Source organism: Aulonocara sp. 'chitande type north' Nkhata Bay, linkage group LG16 (genome assembly GCF_057382095.1).
Source record: "Aulonocara sp. 'chitande type north' Nkhata Bay isolate Kocher_YH1m ecotype deep benthic linkage group LG16, A_spYH_male_GT1.1, whole genome shotgun sequence".
Lineage (NCBI taxonomy): Eukaryota > Metazoa > Chordata > Actinopteri > Cichliformes > Cichlidae > Aulonocara > Aulonocara sp. 'chitande type north' Nkhata Bay.
Window position 1 is genome coordinate 36283346 of NC_141359.1, and position 25965 is coordinate 36309310.

Consider the following 25965-nt stretch of genomic DNA (forward strand, 5'->3'; position numbering starts at 1 on the left):
AGTATGTTCCATTAAGTCCATAGTCATAATATTAATCATTAATCTTTAGCTCCAACGTTGCCATTGTCGCCTTCGCTGGAGGTTGTGGAGACACAGTTTCTTGAAGCAACGTACCCCCCCGCTGAACCACCCTGTGAATCCTCAGACCCTGCTTTCCAGGTGTCAAAGCAGAGGGATACAGAACCTGATACACAGCCTGACAGAGAGCCTGAGTTTGAAAATGGAAGCATCAAGAACACCCTTGTTATTGAACCAACTCATCCTGCAAACTCTGGAGCATACTATTGTGCAACAGCAGATGATGTTGCCAAATTAATAGTAAAAAATCAAGGTGATTATACCTTTTCTGCAAATGTGGTTTCTGCTTCAGCTGTACTAACTCTTTGTGCAGCTTCTAGTAACATTTCTATATAAACATATAATGTATCAGTTTCTCTTTAAAGTCAGTTTCCCCCCCAATGATTGTTTGTAGTGCCACTTCCAACATATCTACTTGACCCTGATGACGAGAAGGCCAACTCTGCTGAACCACACTGCTCAATTGTTCAGCAATTTGAGATTTCAGATCCCGTTGCCAAAGCCTGTTGGTACAAAGATGGAACCCAGATCTACCCCAAAAGGGAAACTGACAGTGAATCCCAGAGAAGTAGCCAAATCTTTCCCCTCCAGTTACAATATGCCTCTGGTGATGTGAAGTTTGGCTGTGAAACAGCTCATGATGTACAGTTAAATGAGGACATAAAAGGTGGTTCCCCTCATTGTACCTGCACAATTAAGAATCAAGAAATAAGTTACATATGTAACGCTATCACCCAGCTCATTGTTTTCTCTTTGGCTTTGTCCAAACAGCAGAGCAGTGTCACTATCGTGATGAGATTGGTGAGATAGCTGATGCATCTACCCAATACACAGTGGATGGCAAAGGTGATTTGATATTTCAACATCAATCATCCATTTTAACCAAGCGCATAAATGCCACTAACAATAGTGGTGTATTTTATTGTTAGCCCAATCATCTGAGGCATCTGTAAATCTTTTTTCCTTTAGAAAATTGCTCTGTGTCACATTGTCATCACTGGTTTCAGGTCATTTCCTGCTGTTTTTGCCTCTTAAATGGTTGATTAGTAGCTGTGTAGCTGCTTCTCATACTAACATATACGTTGTGTTTGTCACTTCATTCTTCATTTTAACAGTCATCTTTGCTTGTAACAAGCAACTTACCACTCTTAAAGTCCATCTTATGTCTTATTCATCACCAGATCCTCTCATTCACATTGCTGCCCTGAACGTCTCCCCGTTGCAATGACAACGAACTCTTGTCAAAGACGACAAAATTAATGTACCATAGGTTTTTATGGTGCTAATGTACAGATTTTTGGTATGAGAATATTAGGAGTCAGTTGAAGGAAGACATATTGGAGCTCACTTTCAGACCAAACCTGGTCGATCTTCTTGTTTGTCTTTGCAATGGATAATCCCATAACTCCATGCTAACCCACACTGATGTAAAATTCTGTTATAAGAAGAAGTATTGAGACCATCAACCACTGAAAACCTTTCTCTGTGTACATCACAATGCTTATAGCTACATCGCCAAGGCTCTCTTCTGACCAAGAGAAGAGCAAGTCCACAGAGGAGGCTTGTCCTGCTGAAGTTATCCGGGTGTCCTCAAAATACAATTCTGGGATCTCCGGTGGCAAGGCTGGAGATACTGAGACATGTGAAGACCATTCCAGTCATACACCAACTTCTCAGTCAGCATATGAATATATGTTTGACTGCACTGCATCTAAACAGCTGAACGAACTCTATGATGGTCAACAAATGGAAAAAGCCGAATGTCCACTGTACCATGACTCTGTAAACCCAATAACAACTCAGTCTGACACACACCATCACACTACACAGCTCAAAGATACACAAGGTGAGGAATTCATTTACTATGTACAGCATACGGAAGCCCCATCTGAAGAACCTGACAATTCTTTGCAGACAGCTGTTCTGACAGATGAGTTTTGCAAGTTTTTGCAAATTGCAACTGTTCAGTCAGAGGAATCCACTTCCAAGAATCTAACTTTCCAATCAGAGGAGCTACATAGTTTAGGACAGACACCATCTGTCCAGTCAGAGCTAGGCAGCATTCTACAGAATTCAGCTACAACACCAGAGCACAATACTGACACCTTACAGATTTCAATCAAATCAGACAGGATCTCTGAGTCTTTCAAAACTGCAACTCCACAGTCAGAGGATCTGATTGAATCCATAATCTCTGAAAGTTACAAATCAGAGGAGCCCTTTAAATCCTTACAGACTGTAGCTGTCAAATCAGAGGAACCATTTAAGTCATTGCAGACTGCAGATGTCCAATCAGAAGGGGCCTTTAATTCCATGCAGATCCCACCTGTCCTTTCAGAGAAGCCTTGTGACCATTTACAAACTGAAACAGTCTATTCAGAGGGGCCCTATAACTCTTTATGGACTGCAACTGACCAATCAGAGGAGTTCAACAGACTCCTACAGAAATCTGCTGATCTTTCAGAGGGGCTCAGTGACTTCCCTAAAACAGCATCCCTTCAATCATTGGATTTTTCTAACCTTAAAGAGGTAAAAACTTTCCAACAAGAGCCATACGACTTGCAGCAGTCTGCATATGTCAAATTGGATCATCCCGATAATACAGGACAAGCAGTTTCTAACGATTTGGAAGTGCTGTCCCTGCCAAGTCAGAAAGCAACAGTCCCCGCAGAGTTTTATCGCACCCTGGAGACTACGGAAGAACAAGTAGACATCACATTTAACTCTGGGAAAAGACATTTGACCAACTATGCAGAGCCTTGCAATATCAAGCAGACAGCAACGGTAGAATCAGAAGAGCTCTACCTCTCAGGGACACATGATGGTTACTGGAGTGACAGTGTCACTGCATATAAGGTGGCTGTTGAAGGTGATTTAAATGGTTAGCATTACCAAGCAAAAAATGAACGGGCACAATGATTGAGATTGCCTTTTTTTTGCAATCCTTTACATTTTGGCAATCTCTATAACTACTCACTTGACTTTATTTACACTAAAAGTACTTCAGTAGTTGAATTTGCGCTTGGGTGGTCTGGGAGGAACATTCAAAATAGAGCAAAGAGTAAATACATTAGCTTCAAATCCTAACTTGAATGCCCAGGTATCTCAAGTCTAACCAAAGACACATCTTGTTATATTACTAATAAACAAGGACATATTTTTATTATGACTTATTTTAACTCTCAAGGTTTATTGGCATGACTAATCTTGATGTTAGAATTTGATTTGCTCTTTCCTTTTGTTTTTAAAGCTTCATTTCTGTTGTAGTCAGTAATAGTGATGCAATTTTCTCTTGATGTTACCTCAAACATCCCCAGCTCCGCCTGTGAGAATTACAAGACTTTGTGAGGCTGAAAGGAACAAGTCTGTTGAAGGTGGTGAACCCCTAATGCTGCAGTGTGAGATATCAGATCCTAATGGTGAAGTTACTTGGTACAAGGATGGAATAAAACTTCTTGAAGCAGCTGGGCAGGACATGCTGGCAGATGGTTCTATAAGAACACTGACTTTCCGATCTGCGACACTGTCTCATGCAGGGATTTACAGCTGCAAGACAACAGATGATGCAGTGCAGTTTCATGTGGATGTTAAAGGTGACAAAAGATGTTTTCACCTGTTATGCAATTAGATTTTAGTGGAGGTTATTTGCATACAAATAAGTTTGCTTTACTCACAAAATGCAAGCTTTCTTTTTAGTTTTCTGGAAAAATATAATTACCATAAAGTAGACAGATTTTAGTTTCTCTGATTGGAAAAAAAAATCAAGACACTTTAATATAGTTAAATACAAAACCTCAACTGATTGAAAAACTTCACTTTACTGTAATCATTTGCAATCTGCACAAAATGAGTTCTTGGATTATGTTAATTTAAAAGAAAAATAAGTATAAGTACAATAAGTACAATCCAAATATTTAAATTACGTTTAACTAGTAACCACTGTCATGTGCTTTCATGACTTCACTCTATGATGTCTGAATCCATGAATCACAGAGACTGAAACTACAGCTACCTGTGTGGTGCACTCTGGGAGTTCTGCTGGGATGAAATTTTTTGTAGGCCAGCCTTGAAGTACGGCCCTGGATCCTTTAATTAAAAAGTCAATTGGATTTCTCCAAATGCTTTTGGATTGTCACAGAAAATAAGCTCTGAGTAAAATAAAAATTCATGACACATTTGTTCAGCAGGATAATCTCCGCAAATGAATTCCAACTGTATGATTTCTGAAGTGTAAGTACAATCTCAAAGAACTACACCATGGTCACATGACTTATTAACACCAGTAAGCTACTGTGTCTGATGTTTTTATTTTGAATATGCTGTGACAACTTCTACAGTCACATTTAGCCACTTGTACGCAAATGGTTTCCTCAAAATTGACAAGTGGGGTAATTTCTTGCACATTCTATGTTGCACAACAAAACATTAACATCTCTGCAGGTTGTGTTAATCGTGCTAATCCTAGGCTTATTTTTGACAACACTGCTCAGGGGACATTAAGGCTCTGTCCAAGTTAGTACTTAGTTTGTAGCATACTCCATTGAAGTTAACGAATGAGAGTTTTCAAACACTGTGCCATGCTCTATTTTATCTTTAAATCAAAATGAAAGAACTAGGCACTGTCTACAATTAGCTAAAGTTGCCCTAGAAAGACAGTGCGGCTTAATCTGATTTTTGACTTATTATCCAAGAGGAAGTTAAGTGTTTTGCAAAATCTTTAATTTGCCAAGCACTCAGGTAGCACACAGTCTGCGTTCTTTTGTAGAGAAATACCCTTGGTTAGCTTTAATAGGGGTGCATTACGGCTCTCTGTGGGACATCACTGACATGTGAACTAACCAAACATGCCCAAAGATTCAGTATATTAACCCTATCATTAAGTCATAATATCCAATTAATGAAATCCTTGTCCCTGCCAAGACAGTATACAGAAGCACACAGCCTTGATGCGGGCAAAGGTATTTTGACCCAAATGTCTTAGATGTCTTCACAGTTGTGTCAAAATAAATCTGAATTGCTTTGTCAGGTACCCAGGGTTTCATTAGTACACTCACTCTTTGCTTGACTAAGTAAGGTGACTGAACATTGGAAGAATTCCAACTTTCCAGCCTCCTACTGTAAAGGCAGGAATTTTCTTAAGGCTAAATCATCTTCTATACTCATACTGTAGGTACTGGCCGAATGTGTAAAACAAAAAATGACTTTCAACCATTTGTAAACATAAACCTTTGCTAATTAAGTATACTTTATCATACATTTGCTGTCACTGCAGAACCACCTCAGTTGGGTTTTTTTTTTTTTTAAATTAATGCAATAAATTTCTTACAAGACTGACTGTTAATATTAATAAAACGTTTGGTAGACCAGGTTTACTAAATGTATCTAGCTGAATCTTTCCTTACAAATACAAATTTGAAAAATTTTAACATAGTTTATTGATTTTATTGGAAAGCTTCAGTTTTAGGGCTTTGCTTTGCTTCTTTTGGTCCATTACAGTACATGTTTTATTGACCAGTTCTATCTTACATTCAATCCTGTAGCTCCACCTCTGACATTTTCAGCAATGTCTGAGGTTGACCAGAAAATGACGGTCATAGCAGGCTATCCCATTGCTCTACAATGTGAACTGTCAGACCCCACTGGACAAGTCAGTTGGTACAAGGATGGAACAAAGCTCCTACCTCAGAGTGGAGTAGACATCCAGTCAGAGGGAAATTTGAGGAGTCTAGTTGTCTCATCAGCCGAGCGGGCTCACACGGGTGTATACCGTTGCGAATCAAAGGATGATGACATCCAGTTCACTGTGGATGTAAAAGGTGATGCTCAAAAAACTCTGCAGTGCTTTCATTGTCTTGCATTGCCACTAACAGGTTAACAGCAGGTGATTTAGTCACGTTTTTGTAGTGACCTAACAGAAAATTGTTCATTTTCCGGCCTTCCTAATACACTACTCATGCCACGTTAAAAAGCAGAGGCCAAATGTAAGTAATTTTTTATGTGACTTTAAAGAAAAACTACTCCCCGTCACACCTATTCATGATGACCCCTTTTTTAACACTTTAATAAGAGTAGAATGAAAGAATATAGGACATCGTCACACTAAACATCTCATTAAAAATGTGGTGTCATAATGCAGCTTCTGATTAAGCATATCCGATATATAAAGAAAGCTGTGAGTCTACTTTATTCTTTTTAATGTCACTAACCATATGCACTTCTTGTGCCATAAACACTCTTATGTCTAACCTGTACTTTTTGTTGGTTTCATATTGATCGTTGCTCTTCTAGACACTCTAGATGTCTTTGAGTTCTTGTTTATGTTGTTTTGTCAAAAGCACCTTGTTCTTAAAGACCTGTGTCAGCTGTCTGCTGCTTTGGTTGAATTTAAGTTCCTACTCATTTCTAACTGCATAAAGTGTAGTTTTAATATTTAAAGACACTTTATTAAGACAATCTTTTGCAATTTTAAAAACCTACAGCCCTACCTGTGAAGTTCTCAGAGCTTCAAGAGAATGACCGGAACAAGTCCGTCGAAGAAGGCGCTCCCATTGTCCTGAGATGCGAACTCTCTCATGATCCCTCTGCTCATGTCGACTGGTATAAAGACGGGGTAAAAGTTCTGCCACAAAACAATGTGGAAGTACAGTCAGATGGACTGACAAGGACACTGTTCATCCCATCAGCTGGAAGCGCGCATGCTGGTACCTATGAATGTTCAACAAAAGATGACACTGTGACTTTTAAAGTGGATGTAAAAGGTGATTTATTTCTATCGTTGTCGTCTTATGGTTCTTATTCTCTGTTGTGAGTGGCTGAAACATACTTTGATTTGAATGATCATGGGAAAATGGTATGACTGGCTGGACTGTGTTTTGCCTACTACAAGCATCTTACCCAGTACCCTTGTTATTCTCCTCTTTTAGGCCGATCGTCACGGATCATGCCACTCCCACTGTCAGAAAAATACAAGCTGATTGCAGCTGGTTGTCCGATTATCCTCCAGTGTGAGGTCTCAGACCCTGTTGCCCAGGTTTCCTGGTTTAAAGATGATTTGGAGCTATTCTGCAAAACTGGGCTTGATATGAAAAGAGATGGCAACTTCAGAAAATTGATGATTCCTTCTGCTAAAGTCTCTGACTCTGGTCTCTACAGCTGTAAATTTGCAGATGACATTGCAACATTCCATGTGGACGTCGAAGGTGATTTTCTTACATTCCCTTTCAGTTAAAGAGTTTGCAAGTGTGAGTTTGGGGCATTTTAGCATGGCCATAGTTACCATAGTTACCCTTAAACTAGGCACTTCTTTTTATTCATGCAGTTGAAAACACCTTGTGAAAAACCAAGTCTAATCCTAGCTGTGCTAAATTAATCAAACCCAAAACGTCTTATTTTCACACTGCTTGTTAAATGATGCTCTGTCAGCTTAACAGCAGTCCTCTGCAAATCTTTTAATACCCCCCAGCTACTCCTGTGAGGTTTTCAGCGATTCCAGAGGTTGCGAGAAACAAATTTGTTGAAGCAGGCTGCCCAATTAAGCTGCAGTGTGAAGTCTCAGAGCCAACTGCCCAAGTCTATTGGAACAAAGATGGAGAACAGCTACTTCCAGAGAGTGAATATGAAATCCAAGCTAAAGAAACACTGAGAGCACTGGTCATTCAGTCAGCAGAAGTCAGACACTCTGGGATGTACAGCTGTGAGGCCGCAGATGACCATATAGAATTCAAGGTGGATGTTGCAGGTGATCTAAGTATTTTGAGCTTCGTCAGAATTACTAACCATCTATTAATACTTTGCTAGTAGACTAGCTTAGGGAACAATATTTGAATGTATAAGTTAGATGTGTTAATGCTTGATTATGTACTTTGTCTTGTTTATAATGTTGGTGAACATATTTATCCAAATTAAAAATGTAAAATTTGGAGGTTTTGCTATAATTTTGATCACAGATAGGTAATTACTCACTTTTAAAATTTCATCAACCCTGCTTCCAGAACAATGTAACAGAGGAATAACACTTGCAGCTTTTCGGAGAAAAAGAAAAAACAGTTAAAGAGCCAAATTGATTGGCTCTTTAACTGGTGGAGACCAAAACTGAGATATAAAAAAGAAAAGAAATTTAAATTGAGGCTTTTTCAAGACATAAATGTCTTTGTCTATGTAAATCAGCACAGACTAAGGGCTCAGGAAACTGCTGAAAATGTTGAGAAACATAGGTTGATCAGAAAGGAAGCCAGATTCAGCAACTAATATAAAATAATATAATCCTCACCTCTAAAGTTTCCAAAAACACAATTTGATGAATTATAATACAGTATATAATACAATTTTGAAAAAACAGATGCCTTGTTTGTCTTTTGACTGCGTTTTACGTTGTTTTGATCTACTGATTAGTTTCATTTTAACTTGCTTTTTACTACAGCTTCAATCAAAAGTTTAAGATCACTTAAAAATGGCAAAAAAAAAAAAATCTTTTACATGGTTGGATCAACCAACAAGAAGAAATGAGAGTGAGACAAAACATTTTTTGGAGCATGCAATTTATTGAAAACAACGCTTAAACTAAACAGCCTGTTTCAAAGCTGATCAAAAATTTAGGACCACACCTCCAAAAAAACCCAGTAAAAGAATAAAAAGAATAAAACTTTCTTCCACCTTTCAATGTCCAATGTTTGGGGCTCTCTTGCAAAGTCCAAACGGTCAGCTCTGTGGCGTTCATGGACACGAGGCCACCTCTGTTGTTTTCAGCCTTGTCTGAGGTTGACCAGAAAATGAAAATGATGTCACGGAGATGTTTTTTTTATTTTTGAAGCCCTTCAGTGTCTGATGGTTATGGGGCTGCAGTCGGCACCAGTAATGGCCTTAATTTGGGTTGAGGATTGTCCAGTTTCTTGATGGACAGCCAACTGGATCCTCCGGCTCAGTGCTGGTGAAATTTTGGGGGTTTTCCACTTGACATTTTGGTTCCATAACCCTCAGGATTATTTAAGCTGCGATTGTGCACTGCGAGAGACCCTGCATATGCAGTTCAACAAGCCGACCACGTTCAAAAAGGGAAATTTTTTTTGCCTTTGCCATCAGAACGTCATGACAGTGTGACTACCTGACAGAAAATGACAATAAATCCACATTTTTGCACAGATTTGGCCTTTTAAAGGCTTGTGGTCCTAAACTTTTGATCAGCTGTAAAACAGCTACAGTAGTGTTTTCAATAAACTGCATGTTCAAAAAAATGTTTTGTCTCACTCCCATTTCTTGGAACCTTGCTATGATCCAACCATGCAAAATATAATGTTTTGCCATTTTTCAAGTGGTCTTAAACTTTTGTATGTTTGGACTGTATGTTTAGGCACTGAACACTAATGGTTAGGTTCAGGAAAAGATCTTGGTTTGTAATAAAACCCCTTCTCAAAAGTGGCCATGCACACTGAGAAATTATGCTTCCCAGTGAGTTTAAATATGGTGCCAATTCATACTTTATGAGTGTCCATATGCTATGACTTTGAAGTAAGACCTGTTTATGGGTGGAACCATAAACCCAGTGTGTCACTGCACCAACACCAAAGGACAACTTGTGGGTACCCGATAGATGCCCGTCTTGACACAACAACAGTATCTGACTCCCTAGGAATGAGACCAGGCATACTACACTATTATTACATACTACATTGTAGTGCTATATGTTAAAATAATGGTGTGATTTCACTGTCTGCCAAACAACATTTACACCATTCTGGAGCCAAATATCAGTTAATTAAAATCACTGTTGGCATACCTCACCCTTGACTATAAAAACTGAAGTAAGTTGTACAGTGTAGGATAACAAACACAAATCTGTTTACCATTGCTATCTGGTTACTGTCAATGAATTGAAGATCCTATAGCATGGGTTTGATTCTCAGCTGTTCCAGAGGCTGAGAGGAACGATCCTCTTGAAGCAGGCGGACTGATAAAACCAAAGTGCGAGATCTCACATTCTGCAATCCAGACCTGCTTGATTGAGGATGGAATAAAACTCTTGCCAGAATCGGAACTAAACGTTGATTCAAAGAGCAAAAAGAGGACACTGGTTATGAAACCGGCCACATCTTCATGCTCTGGCGTGTACAATTGTAAAACTGATGATGATTCAGAGTTCAACGATTTCTGTGTGGAGGTGAAAGGTGATATGATCTCTTTTGGCCATGTTTTCTTGGCAAATGTTTTAACTGTTCTGTTTTGTACACCTTCATGACCTCTAATACTTAACAAAGCAAAACCTGATCATCATCGTATCCATCGTAGCTGATTTTCTTAAACGTCTAAACGTTTAGCTGCTTTCTGTATACATGCTTTACATTTTAGGACAGCGTCTTCAGTGTCCAGCATGTATTATGATGAACTTTTTTTTCTGCAAACCTGTGTAAATAGTATTTCATGAGTGCACTGCCGCACATATGTTTTTACATCACTTCAAATGTGGCTTAACACCCACCAATGCTTCTGATGTCTGTGAGGAGTTATTACCTTGACAGCAAAGCTTAAAATCAGCATGACTAGGCTGTGAAAACTTGTGCATGAGCATAAATAATGAGATCTAGATTCATCCGAAAACTACTTTTAGTATTTTTTTTTTTTGTTTTTTTCTGCAGCACCACCGGTAACATTTGCTGATATCCCAGAGAGGGACCTTTTCCAGAGTGTTGTGGAACATGAACAGCTTGTTCTGTCATGTGAAGTATCAAGGTCTGATGGTGTTGTCAAATGGTACAAAGACGGAACTGAAATGCAACCAACCAATAATGTTACAATCCAAGCAGAGGGCACCAACAGAAAGCTGATTACACATTCAGCCCAACTGTCCGATACAGCTACATACACATCCCGTGTAGGAGACAACGTTTTAGTCTTCAAAGTTAACATACGAGGTAATAAAATACTCAAATACAACAGTCCAGAATTCAAAAACTCTGCTGATTGTATCTGCATATACAGATGTGGCTTCAATTACTTGTACTCTTTCTCCAAAGAACCTCCTGTGACGATAATCTATCCCAAGGAGGATGTCCACCTTGACCGTCATGTCCCTGACGAAATTATTCTAAGCTGTGAACTGTCTCGTGCCAGTGGTGTGGTCAGCTGGTATAAAGACGGTCAAAAGCTTCAAGAGAGTGAGAACATCAAGCTCAAGGTAGAAGGGCCTTATCGACGACTTAAGATACTGTCTAGTGGAGTAGAGGATTCTGGAGAATACGTCTGTGATACAGCTGACGATTCAATATTCTTTCACCTAAATATCACAGGTACAAACACCTGACACTATAGATACTGTCTGTGCATGTGGGGATATGTCACTGTTCTAAGAGAAAGGAGCACAATGTCCTATTAGGGGGTTGGTATATTTAACTCAAACAAGTCAATGTCACGCATCATCAGAACATTTTTAAGGTTAAAATATTGATATCTAAATGGCCTCCCACCAAGGTAAGGTGAAATTAACTCTGGTCTGTTGCTCTGCAAAGAGCTGAGAAATATTTTAACTGGTGCATACAGAAGCCTTTACACTATTATGCAGTATTGTTTTAATTGAAAAGCTGGGTAATACCATTCACTTTCAGAACCTCCAGTGAAGATTGTATCCCCAAGTCAGTCAGAAATGGAACTGTGTCAGCAGACATCTGAGAGGATGGTGCTAAGCTGTGAGATCTCACGGCCCAATGCAATGGTACGCTGGTATCGTGATGGACTCGAGGTGGAGGAGAACGACAATCTCATTCTGGAGGTGGACGGTGTCTACAGAAGACTTATTATACCTAAAACCACTGTCAAAGATTCAGCAGAATATGTATGCGACACAGCGGATGACTCCAAGACGTTCTTTGTAAACATAGCAGGTAATTAAACTTAATAATTAGAAGGCTCTTGCTATGTCAGCATATATCCACTCTAACTTAAGATTCACTTAACACACAGAGCCTCCTGTTCGCTTCATTCGTCCTCGGAAGATGGCAAGTAGAGTAGAGAAAATGGCCGGGGAGACTCTACTTCTAGACTGCGAGGTTTCAAGATCAAATGCTGAAGTCACTTGGAAGAAGAATGGGGAAGAAGTCGAAGACTCTAGAAACATCACAATCCTTGAAGATGGCGTCATCCATCAGTTGACCATTCACTTTCTGACAGTGGAAGATGCTGGGCAATATGTCTGCGACGCAAAAGACGATGTAATGGATTTCAGTGTGATAGTGCAAGGTAGGTTAAGCCTCATGCCTGAATTATGCTTCTGGGGTGAATCTATGTAGAGCCACTGAAGTTGCCCACGGAAGTGGCAGGCTGCATTGATGGTGATGTGTGGTTATATTTCTAGGAAGGCTATACTCTAAGGTTTCATAAGGGTTTGTGCTTACGACATATCTATGGTGTAGATTTAACACAGACGTACTGTCTGTAAACAGGCCTAGAGACTAGTTGTTGATCTCCAGTTGCTAGGGAAAAATGTGTATGTGTCCCAGCACCAAAAACCTTGATTGTTTTGGTTTCTAGCAGATTGCTGCAGTTGCCTGTAGTGTGCATGAAAGATAGAGATTTGTCTGCAAACACTTTACATTTACACTCCAAGCAGCAGTAAAACCTGGAAAACATTGACAAAAGTAGGACATTATTGCTTTAACAAACACATTTTAGAAGCCACAACTTTTACTTTGAAGGCAAATGGTTTCCAGACTGTTTCACTATCATTTGGGGAATAGTTTGCGAGTGCAGCGTATATAGCTTGACTGTCCTGCAACCATTGGCTAGCAGTGAAGGAATACATTTTTCCTTTGCAGATGGTCTGGCAATTATTCTGTTCCAATAAATGGAATGTTCTGTTTTCTTCATTTTCAGAATTACCTGTAAAAATTCTTGGAAAAACAGATGCAAAAATAGAAAAACAGTTCTTAGTATCAGATGACATTATTCTTGTATGTGAACTCTCAAGAGCCAATGCCTCAGTCAGCTGGTATAAAGATGACAAGCTTATTGATGACAATGAGCGATACTGCATCGAAGAGCAAGGTGTTTTCCGATCTCTGGTGGTCCTAAATGCGGCATTTGAAGATTCAGGGGAATATACCTGCGATGCAGTGGATGATAAAATAGTCTTCTATATCACTGTCAAAGGTAATATTAATAATAAATACTTAACAACTTGTCTTTCCTTTATGTTGAACACAAAATGATAATGTGCTTGTTTTTGTTCAGAGCCTCCTGTGCAGATCATTGGAAATGCAGGCCACCCAGAGCATCATATACTGGTAGCAGGAGATGATCTTATTTTGGAGTGTGAAGTGTCTCGGCCAAACGCCACAGTTGAGTGGTTATGGAACGGCAAGAGACTGAAACCAGATACTCGCGTAAAAATTGACAACTATGACGTTGTTAGGAAGCTTGTTCTCTCTGGACTTCAGCCCTCGGACTCTGGAGAATACATTTGCGATGCCCTCGATGACAAATTGATAACAATTGTAGAGGTCCAAGGTAAGTTAAGATGATGTTCAAAGAGGTGTCAGAATTTCATATGACTAGGTTTAACCTCCTAAGACCCAAACTCTTTCATGAAATGCATTTTTAATTTTTCTTTGCTATTTGGGTTGATTGGGAACTGATGATTGTAAAAACAAAGAATTACCAGATTTTTTTTTTTTTACCTAATTTTTGTTTCTGAGAAAAATGAGATCCACATATGAGGACATTCGTTTTAAATTTTGATAGATCAGTGGCAGTATAACATCCTTGTAAGTGGATATCAGGCCCTTGTAGAGAAAAATTAAGTATTTTGGTCTAGACAACCCAAAATGTGATGTCCACATATGTGGACGCCAGGTCCTAGGAGGTTAATGATGCTTGCACTTGGAATTTCAAGCAGCTTCTTTGTAAATGTATTTTTGCTCAGAGCTGCCAGCCAAGTTTCTGAATAAAAAAGCAAACAACATCACAGCCTATGAAAACGAGAGCGTCACACTGTGTGCCATTGTGAGCCATGAAAGGGCAAATGTTCGGTGGCTGAAAGATGGCCAACTATTGAACGAGGAGAACATTCACATCTCCAGTGTGGGTAATACCCACAAGCTCATCATTAATCCTCTGCAGCTGTCTGATTCTGGAGAATATGTCTGTGACGTAAAGACAGATGAGATGTATTTCAGTCTTTTAGTGAAAGGTAGGAATTTGTCACTTAACAAAATGTGACCTCTCTTTCTAAGTATTTGATTACAAGATGCCATGATCTAAAACTGTATTTCTTTGCCCAACAGAAATGAAGGTTAAATTTATCAGACAGTTGGAGAATATCAAGGCTCTAAAGGGAACCCGCCTTACGTTACAATGTGAGATCAACAAGCCAAAAGGAGACGTTCAGTGGCTAAAAAATGGCAACGAGATCTCTCATAGCCGTCAGCACACAATCAGGGCTCAAGGTAGAGAGCGGAGCTTTACCATCCACCAACTAATGGAGGAAGACAGTGGAGAATATGTCTGTGAATCCACAGATGACAAGACCTCAGCCACTGTTACTGTAGAAAGTAAGTCCGTGTAAATCTTTAAGAGAGACAATATGCTGGCCAATGTGCAATTGTAACATGTGAGCAAAGTTTGAGCTCACAATTCATATGAATGTTTTTCAGCCCCCCGTATTATTGAGTTCATAGCAGAGCTTCGCAATGTCATCATCTGTGAAGGAGAAGATGCAGTTTTTAAGTGTGTGGTTTCACCAGAGGACACCAAGTTGGTGTGGCGCTTAAACGGCAAGCAAGTAGCCCTGAACGAGCGCACTGTGGTTTCCAGCAATGGGCTATGCCACATGCTCTGCATCAACAACTGCATGGTTTCAGATAGCAGCAGAGTGACAGCTGATGCAGAGGGGTTGATTTCAGAGGCAGAACTACAGGTTCAAGGTGAGTTGCGGCCCCTGCGATTGACACTTTACAAATTTGAATAATCCATAGAGGTTAGAATATTCAACATTAAGTTTCCTTATTTTTCTCTGGTGACTATCAAGCTTCAGTGGAGTAGTTTCCCTTTAATGGCATATATGACACATATTCCTTGCAAACAACTTTAAACTATTGAAAAGGTGACTTTGACAGCTTGCACCTCACAGGTTCTCATATCAGAATTCCTCTGGTTACTGACAGAGACAAGTGGCTCAGTGGTTTTGGCGTGCATTGCACTGCAGGGGGTAAGGCCCCACAGAGCTTTTTACTCATTCTCTGTGCTTAAACTTGCCATGCACCTTTGCTGGTTTACATATTCCCGTTGGTTTGGGTGTGGCCTCACAGTAGACTTAACAAAAACCACATACATAACTTAAGCATACTGTAATTGAATATAAGTGATGCAGAAAAACTGTTGACACGCTGTTATGTACTAATTCCTAACATTCACTTCAAGAGCAACAGGTGCTGTTCAGTAAGAAAATGACACCAGTTGTAGCTGAAGAATACAGTGAAGCAACTCTAGAAGTGGAGGTGAGTGTGGATTCGGGAGAGGTGCGGTGGATGAGGCAAGGGGTGCTAATCCACCCTGGGGCCAAGTATACTCTAAAGCACAAGGGCCGCAAACACAGTCTCACCCTCCACAAAGTGTCAATGTCTGACCGGGGCACCTACAGCTGTGAAACCCTTCATGACCGCACACAAGCCCAGCTCACAGTGGAACGTAAGTGCCCACGTGTTCTCACTATGCCCTGTTGTTGTTTGTTTACCGCTGTTGCCGACAACCCCATCTCACACGCAGCCTCCATCACTGCTTCATATGAAGGCAAATTTCAATTAACTGAGTAAGAGTAATTTGAGTGACCTGGGGACCAGGTTGGCACTTGTACTGAAATATGATGGAATCCAACAGGTGATATCCTTACAGCCCAAGCTGACTTTCGGACCAGGGCTTTCTGTTGTGACGCAGGACCAACAAAGCCCTGATAATTACACATGGGTGGGACACACCAAATTCTATTCTAAGGGTTAAATGCTTGATAATTAAAAGATGCCTCTGTTCACAGCCCATAATTTGATTTTGTAAACAAAATAGAAAATTCCTATGAATAAGCGTCATTTAACTTTCTCGAGAGCATTGAGGCCTGGCATACTGTAAAACGGGTAGGTTGTGGTGATTAAGATGTACTTATGCTTGTTTTTCTTTGCAGATGCTTCTTGTGTTTCGTAGTCCTATGAGCCACAGGCCAGTGGGTGAATTAAAGGCTGTTCTTTCAACACTAGTGTGGGTGGGAAGGGGAAAGTCAGTACTTCAGGCTGCTGTTGGCACCTCCTATGAATTTGGATCTCCTCCTATTGCATCTAAATTTACACCCTGGCCTTCAAAATTGAGGTTGTTGTCATCAGGTCTCCAAAATAAACACTCCTTTTTTTCCACAGGGAATGTGTGTCTGTGTTAGAATAAGTGAAAAATGTTGGCCCTTCCAAAGTGCACTGGGCTTTTGCGTAAAGCCCAGTGCTCAAATGGCTTGTGTACGTGCCAGCTTGTATTGTTTAACCACTGTGCACCAAAAAGACTCCACGCCTGTTCTCCGACTATAAAAGGACGCCATGTCTGCTCAGCGCTAAATGCCTGAAATGAAAATGCCTGTGTTAGGTTCCCAGTCTCTCAAACATGACTTTTCCCACTTTGATGCCTCTGTAGCTCGAAAAATCACAATCAAGAGGGGACTGACTGACATTAAAACCACAGAGAGGGAAACGGCTTCTTTTGAGGTAGAGGTGTCCCATCCCAATGTCCCGGGCACATGGATGAGAAACGGACTCAAGCTTAAGCCAACTAATCACTTCCGTATGAGCGCAAAAGGACAAGTCCACAGCCTTACTATCTCTAACCTGTCAGTAGAAGACACTGGCACCTTTGTGTTCTGCATAGAGAATCTGAAGACCTCTGCAAGGCTTGTTGTAAAGGGTAGGTACTTTTGAGAAATTGTAAAGAGAAGCAGCTTTGCGATAATGAGTGCAAATTGCTCAACTGTTTAGTTCAATAATCATGTAAGTAATCCAGGCCAACTTATTATGCACTTCTGTTCACAGCAGGCAAACTGCAACTTTACTCATTTTGTTGTGACCTTAAACTGGTAGCTAAAGTGGCCTACTCAACGCTGGCCATGTGCCAACTAGTGGAGGCATGTAACAGAATGGATTGACAGCACTGCTACCACTGCCTTTATCCGGGCTCGTGTTACAAACACAAATTGGCCTAGCCCAACCAAGTGAAAAGCAGTAGCTCGGTTGAGTCTTTTCTGTCAGGTGTCATTTTAACCTCATGCTGTAAAATAATCCACTCCATAACCAGTCACTCAGTATGCATCATCCCTTTGAGCTCAGTATGAAATGCTGTCGATGACAATTGGATGAAAATGTCATCGCAATGAATCCATATAAGTTACTCCTAAAGGTTACTTTAATTTTGAGCAGCAATGTGTTTGAAGAAATTTAAGCAGGATTTTGGCTGTTAAGTAATCTCTTTCTGCACCAGAGCCCCCAGTGACCGTTTTCAGAAAACTGGAGAACCAGAGGTTCCCTGAAGGGGCAGTAATCTCCATCGAGTGTGAGCTGTCAAGACACAACGTGGATGTGAAATGGATGAAGGTCAGTGTTACTCCCCTCGAGTCGTAATAAAGCTCAACTTGTTCCTTGTGTTTTAACTGACATTTATTTCGGACAGGAGGATTCTTCGACATGCCTTAACTTGTAATGATGTCCAACCACAGCCGATACAATGCCGTCAGAACTAAAAAGAAATACAAACTTAAATGAATATTCTTAATAAAGCCCCTAAGCATTATATATGGCGAAACATTCCAACAAAACAATCAATAAAATACACATTACACCTCACACTGCGGTAATTGCACTAGAATATCACGCAACACTAGCATATTTACATACAACGAAAATAAACAAAAGAAAACATTTACCTCATTGGCCTCACTCAAAGGGAATAAAACTTTAATCCTTACATCGTGGGGAGGTCCAAAAAAGGCACTCTTTTATTTATCTTACTATTTACTATCTTACTGTGGACGTGCAAACCTCGTGGCTCGTCTCAATTAGCTTGCTGAGTGTGCCAGCCAAAAATACCCTCTTAGCAACAACAGACGGAACTATAGAAAAGGTTCCTATCTAATTGCACAATTAGTAAAAATAACACATTTAAACATATAAATCCAATGAACAAAACATGAATTACTATTGATTTATTTCTTAATATTTCAACTACTAATTGTTTCAACCTTACATATCTAATAAAATGAACTTAAATGCGAGAGTTGCCTATGACGGCAGCTACACTCCCACCAAATCACTTGTGATTTCCACCTATGAACTTATGAAATGTAAACTAATCTGCTTCTAATAGTGTCACAGTCTTGTGTATAGGTCTGTCAAGTAGAACTGGTTTACTCAGTCTCTTTCCATGGTCATCTAACAATGAGTCACTCATTAACAGTTGTACTTTGCGTATACATCCATCTTCACTCGGGTGTATGGCAACAACTTTGGCCAACTTCCAGTCGTTTCTTGATGCTTGGTCATCTTGTACGATCACTATGTCATTGATCTTTGCATTTCTGTTTGTTTTGTGCCACTTTTGTCTTTGTTGTAGGCTCAATAAGTACTCTTTCTTCCATCTGTGCCAAAATTCATTGGGCAAGTACTGGACTCTACGCCATCTTTTGCGAAGATACAAATCTTCCTTTACAAAGTCTCCTGGTGGTGGCAGTATTACTGACGACTTCATGGTCAACAGACGATTAGGTGTAAGTGGCTGAGGTCCAGTAGGATCGTTGAGTAAATGTGGGGTGATAGGTCTGCTGTTAACTATTGCCATCACTTCATAAAGATAGGTTCTTAGAGATGAACTGTCCAATGATCTGGATGACTGATCCAGAATGGTTGTCAATACACTTCGGATCGTACGAATTTGCCTTTCCCAGGCTCCACCCATATGACTGGCAGAGGGAGGATTCATCACAAACTCACAGCCTAGCTGTTTCAAACTTTCCTGATCCATTTCCTTTACTGCTTCCAGAAACTCACGTCTGGCTCCAACAAAATTGGTGCCTTGATCTGATTGCAACTGACGTACATTCCCACGCAAAGCGATGAAAGAACGCAGTGAGTTTAGAAAAGCGTCGGTTGACATATCATCAAGTAGCTCTATGTGCACCGCACGAGAGCATAGACAGGTAAACAGAAGCCCGTAACGCTTCAGTTCTTTTCTTCCTTCTTTAATGTAGAATGGGCCGAAACAATCCATCCCACAATACGTGAAGGGAGGGGTGGTCTCCATTCTCTCACTTGGTAGGTTTGCCATCTTTTGCTCTTCTCCTCGACGTCTGAATTTCCTGCACTTAATACAGTTGTAGATAAAGGATGATACTGCTTGACTGCATCCTAGTATCCATATTCCGTTCGATCTCAGCTCATTTATCGTCATGCCCCGTCCTTGATGTTTCACCCGCTGATGATGGTGATCAATCAGTAACTTTGCGATATGGCAAGTCTTTGGTAAGATGACCGGGTGCTTGACGTGTGGCTGCAATGTAGAACGCTCTAATCTACCTCCCACTCTAAGAACACCCTTCTCATCCAGGAAGGGATCGAGTCGATAGAGTCTATTTGTTCTGTCCTTGGGTAGATCCTTTCGCGTTTGAAGTGCCTTGATTTCCTTGCAGAAGATTGATCTTTGTACAATGGATATGACTTTAAGCTCGGCTTCTTTCCTTTCTTCAAGGTTAGTGGCTTTATTGCTTCTCCTTTCCAAGCCCTTAAACTCTTTCACAAATCTGAGAAGTCTTGCCATAGCTTTGACCAACCTTGACCAACTGGAGAATTTCAGAAAACGTTCTGCCAAAGAATTTGTTTCTGTAGTTGTATGGAGTACAACAACTTTGCGTACTTCTGGATCCTCTGCATCAAGTTTCCCCACCGTGACTTCTTCGTGGGGAAGTTTCTCTTGCCAAAGAAAACTTGGACCACTAAACCAGTTGGAGGTAATGAGGTCTTTGGCCTTCAGTCCGCGCGAGGCATGATCTGCTGGATTGAGATCTGATACCACAAACTTCCATTGCATCGGTTGAGTGCTTTCCTTAATACGCTGAATGCGATTTGCAACGAAAACATGGAAACGTCTCGCATCGTTGTTGATATATCCCAAGACAACTTGAGAATCTGTCCAGAAGAATTCTTGAGCATCTTCTAGCTCCAACTCTGCTTTGAGCATGTCACTAATCCGCACTGCTACAACTGCTGCAGACAGCTCCAATCGTGGCACCGTAGTAACCTTCGTGGGTGCTACTCTGGACTTGGCAAAGACAAGAGCGCAGTGGACTTGTCCTGCTTCACTGACAGCTCTCAGGTACGTACAAACACCATACCCTGAAACACTTGCGTCTGAGAAATGGTGAAGCTCGTACTTCTGAACTGTTTGAAAATCTTTTGGCACGTAACATCTGTCAATTTTGACATCTGCTAGATTTTTTAGATCCAACAACCAGGACTCCCACCGTGACTTCAGATCGCTTGTGAGTGGTTCGTCCCAATCTGCTTTCTCTCGACACATTTGCTGTAGTATCTGCTTCCCAAGTAGAACAAAAGGTGCCACAAAGCCAAGTGGATCATAAATAGAGGCTACTGTGGACAACACTCCTCTTCTGGAAAGTGGCTGCTCGTTCACAACTACTCGAAACTGGAAATAATCCGAGTCGATGCACCATTTGACACCTAGGGCTCTTTCAATTTGTTGCTCGCCCAGTGACAAGTCCTTTCTTACTGTTTCTGCACAATCTTCTTCCGGTAGCGAATTAAGCACTTGCTTACTGTTTGAAACAAACTTGTGAAGTCGCAAGCCTCCTGTGCTGCAAAGTTCCTTTGCTTCCTTCACCAAACGAATTGCCTCTTCTTCTGAGTGGAAACTGATAAGACCATCGTCCACATAAAAATTTCGCTCAATGAATCTTATGGTAGCTTCACTGAACTTGCCTTGACCTTGTGCAGCAATATACTTGAGACCAAAGTTCGAACAGGCAGGGGAAGAAGCAGCTCCAAACAAGTGTACGCGCATGCGATAGACAGATGGAGTAGAGTTGAAGTCTCCATTGTCCCACCACAAGAAGCGAAAGTAATTTTGATCTTCTTCTCTGACTCTGAATTGATGAAACATGCGCTCAATGTCGCACATCACTGCAACTGGACCTTTCCGAAATCGGCACAGGACCCCCACTAGAGAGTTGGTTAACTCTGGCCCTGTAAGCAGGTAGTCGTTCAAGGACACCCCTCCGTACTTTGCTGAACAATCAAACACCACTCTTATTTTGCCAGGCTTTTGAGGATGATACACTCCATGGTGTGGAATGTACCAGGCAGGGCCTTTGTCCAGGTCTACAGAGGGAACTCTTTCTGCATCACCACGCTCTATAGTCTCTCTCATGAACTCTGTGTAGTCTTTGTGGTATTGCTTGTCCTTCTCAAATCTTCTCTTCAAATTTTTGAGTCTGTGTTCTGCACAGCTCCGGTTGTTTGCCAGACTTGGTCTGTCTTCCTTAAATGGCAAAGGTAACTCACAGTGTCCATCTGCTTTCATCTTCACTCCTTCTTCCATTATGGAGATGAACCTTAAATCTTCTTGTGAGAAGTGTGAATCTTCCACCTTTCTTTCATTGAAGTCGGACTCGAGCACTTTAATTACATCTGCAGATGTGACCACCTCTTTGACTTGTGTGCGACAGACGTATTGCACTTCTTTGACCAACTGCTCAGCTGACTGATTGGGTGTCACTTCCTTGACAATGATCTTGTGGCTACATCCTATGGCATCCCCATAGTCAACACATGGATTAGCTCCTCCAACTATTGTCCAGCCAAGGTCTGTTCTTTGGGCAAAAGGTTCATTATCTTTTCCCGCCACAACTTCTCTGGGTACCAACACTTGTGAACAATTGTAACCAATGAGCAGGCCTACGTCACATTCAATCAGTGGAGCGATTTCTTCAGCCAGGTGCTCTAAGTGTGGCCACGCTCTTGCTGTCCTTTGTGTGGGAATATGACTCAAATTCGCAGGAATAAACTCTCTTGTGTATGTCACAGGAAGAGGAATTCTCCTTGAAGAAGAGAAACCTCTGACCTGTAACCCAGACAGCCTTTGACTTGGTACTAAAGTGTCTTTAGAAGACATTGTCGAGAGCTTTAACTGCACACATTCCTTCTCTGCATCCAGAGCATCTGCCTTTTCCTTCAAGACGAATGTCGTGTCACTTTGGCTATCAAGAAGAGCATAGAGAAGAATCTCATGTTCAGGATTGCTTGTTGTGGATAACCAAACTGGAATGATTGTAGATGTGAGATTACTTCTGTCACTTTGAATCACACGGTTTGATATTGCTTCACTTGGTGCTTCCTTGGGTTTGGTTTCTCTACTCTCTTTATTGCCTTCCATCTCTTTCATTTGTGGTTCCTTGTCACTTTCCTTTTCTTTCCTTTTCTTTGAGGTTTTGTCTCGTTCCTCATGCAAACATGTCGGGTGTTTCCATTTACATGTGTCACACATCTTTCTCCTTTCACATTTCTTTGATTGGTGTCCAAAGCCTAGACATCCAAAGCACAGTCCCTTAGTTTGCACAAATTTGACTCTTTCACTCAAGACCTTGTCCATAAACTTCCTACATGTGTGAATGCTATGATTTGAGTTTTCACAAAACACACATTTTTTTGTGTTGGACGTCTCTTCTGCAGCACTCACTAGCACCTTTGCTCCAACACTTCTTGTCTTGAAAGATTTCATTTTCTCTGAGTCACCTGCTTTGAGTGCATGAAGCGATGTTACTGGATTGCACGCAATCTTGGCTTCTCTCGCAATGAAGTCAACAAAGTGGCTAAATGTTGGAAAGGAACCATCTTGTTCTTCAATTTCAATGACCTTTCGATTCCATCTTGCTGACAACCAATCAGGTAGCTTGCTTAGCATTCTCTGATTCTCATTGCAGTCATTCAAAACTTCAAGACCTTTAACCTGAAGCATGGCCGCTTCACATCCTCTGAGAAAATCTGAAAATTCTCGAAGTTCAACGCTATCCTTGTTCCCAATCCTTGGCCATGATGTCAACTTATCTCTGAAAGCTTTGGTGATTACAAATGAACTTCCATATCTTTCCTCCAAAATGTTCCATGCTGAGTAATAAGCACGCTCTGTTCCCAACAGAAAATAACTCTCAACAGCCTTTCTCGCCGGTCCTCCAACATACTTGTGAAGATAGTAAATCTTTTCATTCACTGGGATGTTCTTTCTGTCTATCAGCATTTGAAACGACATTTTCCAATCCTTGTACTTGAGAGGATCTCCGTTGAAGACTGTAGGTTCTGGTACTGGTAGGCGACTTATGTGAATGGACTCAGCTAGAGCTTGGGCCAATGTTGTGGTACTATCTTCCTGTTTGCTTTCTCTTGGTTGTGACCTTAAGTTGGCTTGTGGCATATCAAACGGCTCTGCATTTGCATTAAGTTGCGAATGTGCAAACTGATTCATCGGTTTAGCTGTGACATTTCTCCGTTTGCTCCTTTCGTGCAGAAGGTCTGATATTTCTTCATCTGAGCTTCCTTCGTCATTGTACACTTTCAAACGTGCTTTAGCAGCATTCATTCTCTTTACTGTTTCTAGCCTTTCAAGCTCTCTTCGCTTTTGCTCTAAGGCCTTCTGTTTCTCAGCATTCTCTGCTTCAAGGATTTCAAGTGCCTTTCTTTCACTTTCCAATTCCTCCATAATCTTCAGAGTTGCTTCAGTAGCCGCAAGCTCTGCAGCTGCTTCTTGCCTCTTTACAGACAACTTACTTGAGCTTCTTGATTGCCTGCTATTCGAACCTTTGGATCTTTGAGAGGCGGCAGAATTGAATGCTGATCCTATATCACTCCAGTGAACCAATCTCTCAGAAAGTTCTTCGTCTTCTTCTGCTGCTAATTTTTCTTGAGCTAGCTTTATCATCTTTTGAGAAACCGCATCACAGGTGTCCACTCTGCGGCGAGTGTCTGCATCAGGAGTTTCATGATTGCGCAGTTCATCATAAACTTGTTTCACTTCTGCCGAGGTATGTTCAACTCGGCCGATAAGCTCTTTAAGTTTTGCACTAACAGGTTCTTCAAGTGCCTTTTTGCCTTGTTTTGCAACAACTTTCCACATTTCATAACTGACTTTGAAGCGAGCTTGAAGCTTGTTCACCTTTTCATCATGTAGTGCTTGGCCCCTTTCAGTGAACTTCTTAACTCTTTGACTTTTCCTCAAACTTCCTTCTTTAGTAGCTTTACTTGTGCATGGTTCTGGCAAACTTTCTTGCTCTTCAAAAGCTTCTTGCTGCTCCACAGCTTCAGTGTCACAGCCTTCTTGCTCCATGTCACAGACAGTCAAAGGTATTGTACTACACTCAAGTCACCTAGGTCAACTTAAATACGTGAATAGTCACCTTATGAAGCACCTAGGACCTTAAATTGCTTTACTTTAAAGAGTCAACTTAAACATATGTCACAAACTCTTAAACCAAAATAGTAAATTGCTCTTCACTTGTAGTAAAACAGAAAATAACCTTCAATGTCAAACAAAATACTATAATGTGACCTTTAAATATCTAATGCAGTCTTAAAATAAGCAAACCCTTATAATCAACTTAAACGTACCTTAATTACAGTTACTTAGCATAAACAACAATAACATGAGCTTAAACTTTTACTCCAAACCACCACACTTCCACTTTCATTGCTTGACAGAGTCCCTTTAAGATGAGCTAAAGAAATCTACTCTCCACATTTAACTTGTATAAACGTGTTACTTCTTTGTAGCTTAACCAAGCTGCACCGCTGGACTCTGGTTGCTTTATGAGATGTCTGTGTGTGTGTTTGAGCGTCTTTGATGCTTGAGAGAGACGCGAGCTTAATCACGTGACCCGGCGCGCTGTCGGCTCGGCTCGGCTCAGCTCCGCTCCCACTCGGCTCAGCTCCGCTCCCGCTCGGCTCAGCTCCGCTCCCGCTCGGCTCCGCTCCGCTCCCGCTCGGCTCCGCTGCGGCAGACCTCTTTCTCCTTCTCTCTCCTCCAGCACGAAGCAGGCTGAGTTCTGACTGTTACTCCCCTCGAGTCGTAATAAAGCTCAACTTGTTCCTTGTGTTTTAACTGACATTTATTTCGGACAGGAGGATTCTTCGACATGCCTTAACTTGTAATGATGTCCAACCACAGCCGATACAATGCCGTCAGAACTAAAAAGAAATACAAACTTAAATGAATATTCTTAATAAAGCCCCTAAGCATTATATATGGCGAAACATTCCAACAAAACAATCAATAAAATACACATTACACCTCACACTGCGGTAATTGCACTAGAATATCACGCAACACTAGCATATTTACATACAACGAAAATAAACAAAAGAAAACATTTACCTCATTGGCCTCACTCAAAGGGAATAAAACTTTAATCCTTACATCGTGGGGAGGTCCAAAAAAGGCACTCTTTTATTTATCTTACTATTTACTATCTTACTGTGGACGTGCAAACCTCGTGGCTCGTCTCAATTAGCTTGCTGAGTGTGCCAGCCAAAAATACCCTCTTAGCAACAACAGACGGAACTATAGAAAAGGTTCCTATCTAATTGCACAATTAGTAAAAATAACACATTTAAACATATAAATCCAATGAACAAAACATGAATTACTATTGATTTATTTCTTAATATTTCAACTACTAATTGTTTCAACCTTACATATCTAATAAAATGAACTTAAATGCGAGAGTTGCCTATGACGGCAGCTACAGTCAGTGTTTGGTTTTTTTATTTATTCTTTACTGGCAACATTTGTGATACTGACAAAAGACCACAGGAAAAAAAAAAACAC

The 25965-nt window shown here is 40.8% G+C and overlaps 4 protein-coding genes across 10 annotated transcripts in view; 2 read left to right on the forward strand and 2 right to left on the reverse strand.

Moving 5' to 3' along the window:
- Positions 1-25965, forward strand: part of LOC147312012 (obscurin-like) — a 46132-nt gene that overhangs the window by 10486 nt on the left and 9681 nt on the right. For 3 of the 7 annotated variants that reach the window (XM_086267524.1, XM_086267525.1, XM_086267529.1), the window contains 19 exons: positions 50-331; positions 3396-3671; positions 5619-5894; positions 6558-6836; positions 7002-7277; positions 7541-7816; positions 9978-10238; positions 10707-10982; positions 11085-11357; positions 11673-11948; positions 12028-12303; positions 12937-13212; positions 13294-13569; positions 13985-14251; positions 14346-14612; positions 14715-14984; positions 15481-15747; positions 16729-16995; positions 17566-17678. In XM_086267524.1, coding sequence (XP_086123650.1) covers positions 50-331; positions 3396-3671; positions 5619-5894; positions 6558-6836; positions 7002-7277; positions 7541-7816; positions 9978-10238; positions 10707-10982; positions 11085-11357; positions 11673-11948; positions 12028-12303; positions 12937-13212; positions 13294-13569; positions 13985-14251; positions 14346-14612; positions 14715-14984; positions 15481-15747; positions 16729-16995; positions 17566-17678 — 5030 coding nt within the window. The remainder of the gene's footprint in view (positions 1-49; positions 332-3395; positions 3672-5618; positions 5895-6557; positions 6837-7001; positions 7278-7540; positions 7817-9977; positions 10239-10706; positions 10983-11084; positions 11358-11672; positions 11949-12027; positions 12304-12936; positions 13213-13293; positions 13570-13984; positions 14252-14345; positions 14613-14714; positions 14985-15480; positions 15748-16728; positions 16996-17565; positions 17679-25965) is intronic. The other 4 variants (XM_086267530.1, XM_086267531.1, XM_086267528.1 and 1 more) reach the window with 3 other exon arrangements.
- LOC147312013 (uncharacterized) lies at positions 1506-3226 on the forward strand. Its single transcript, XM_086267535.1, has one exon. The coding sequence runs from the start codon at positions 1576-1578 to the stop codon at positions 2962-2964; it is 1389 nt and encodes a 462-aa protein (XP_086123661.1). The 5' UTR covers positions 1506-1575; the 3' UTR covers positions 2965-3226.
- On the reverse strand, positions 17691-22579 carry LOC147312014 (uncharacterized). Its single transcript, XM_086267532.1, has 2 exons — positions 18008-22579; positions 17691-17820 (listed from the first exon to the last, which is right to left on the reverse strand). Exon 1 carries the CDS (start codon positions 22531-22533, stop codon positions 18430-18432), a length of 4104 nt encoding a protein of 1367 aa, XP_086123658.1. The 5' UTR covers positions 22534-22579; the 3' UTR covers positions 17691-17820; positions 18008-18429.
- LOC147312015 (uncharacterized) lies at positions 22547-25863 on the reverse strand. Its single transcript, XM_086267403.1, has 3 exons — positions 25513-25863; positions 22634-25325; positions 22547-22583 (listed from the first exon to the last, which is right to left on the reverse strand). Exons 2-3 carry the CDS (start codon positions 24466-24468, stop codon positions 22547-22549), a joined length of 1872 nt encoding a protein of 623 aa, XP_086123529.1. The 5' UTR covers positions 24469-25325; positions 25513-25863.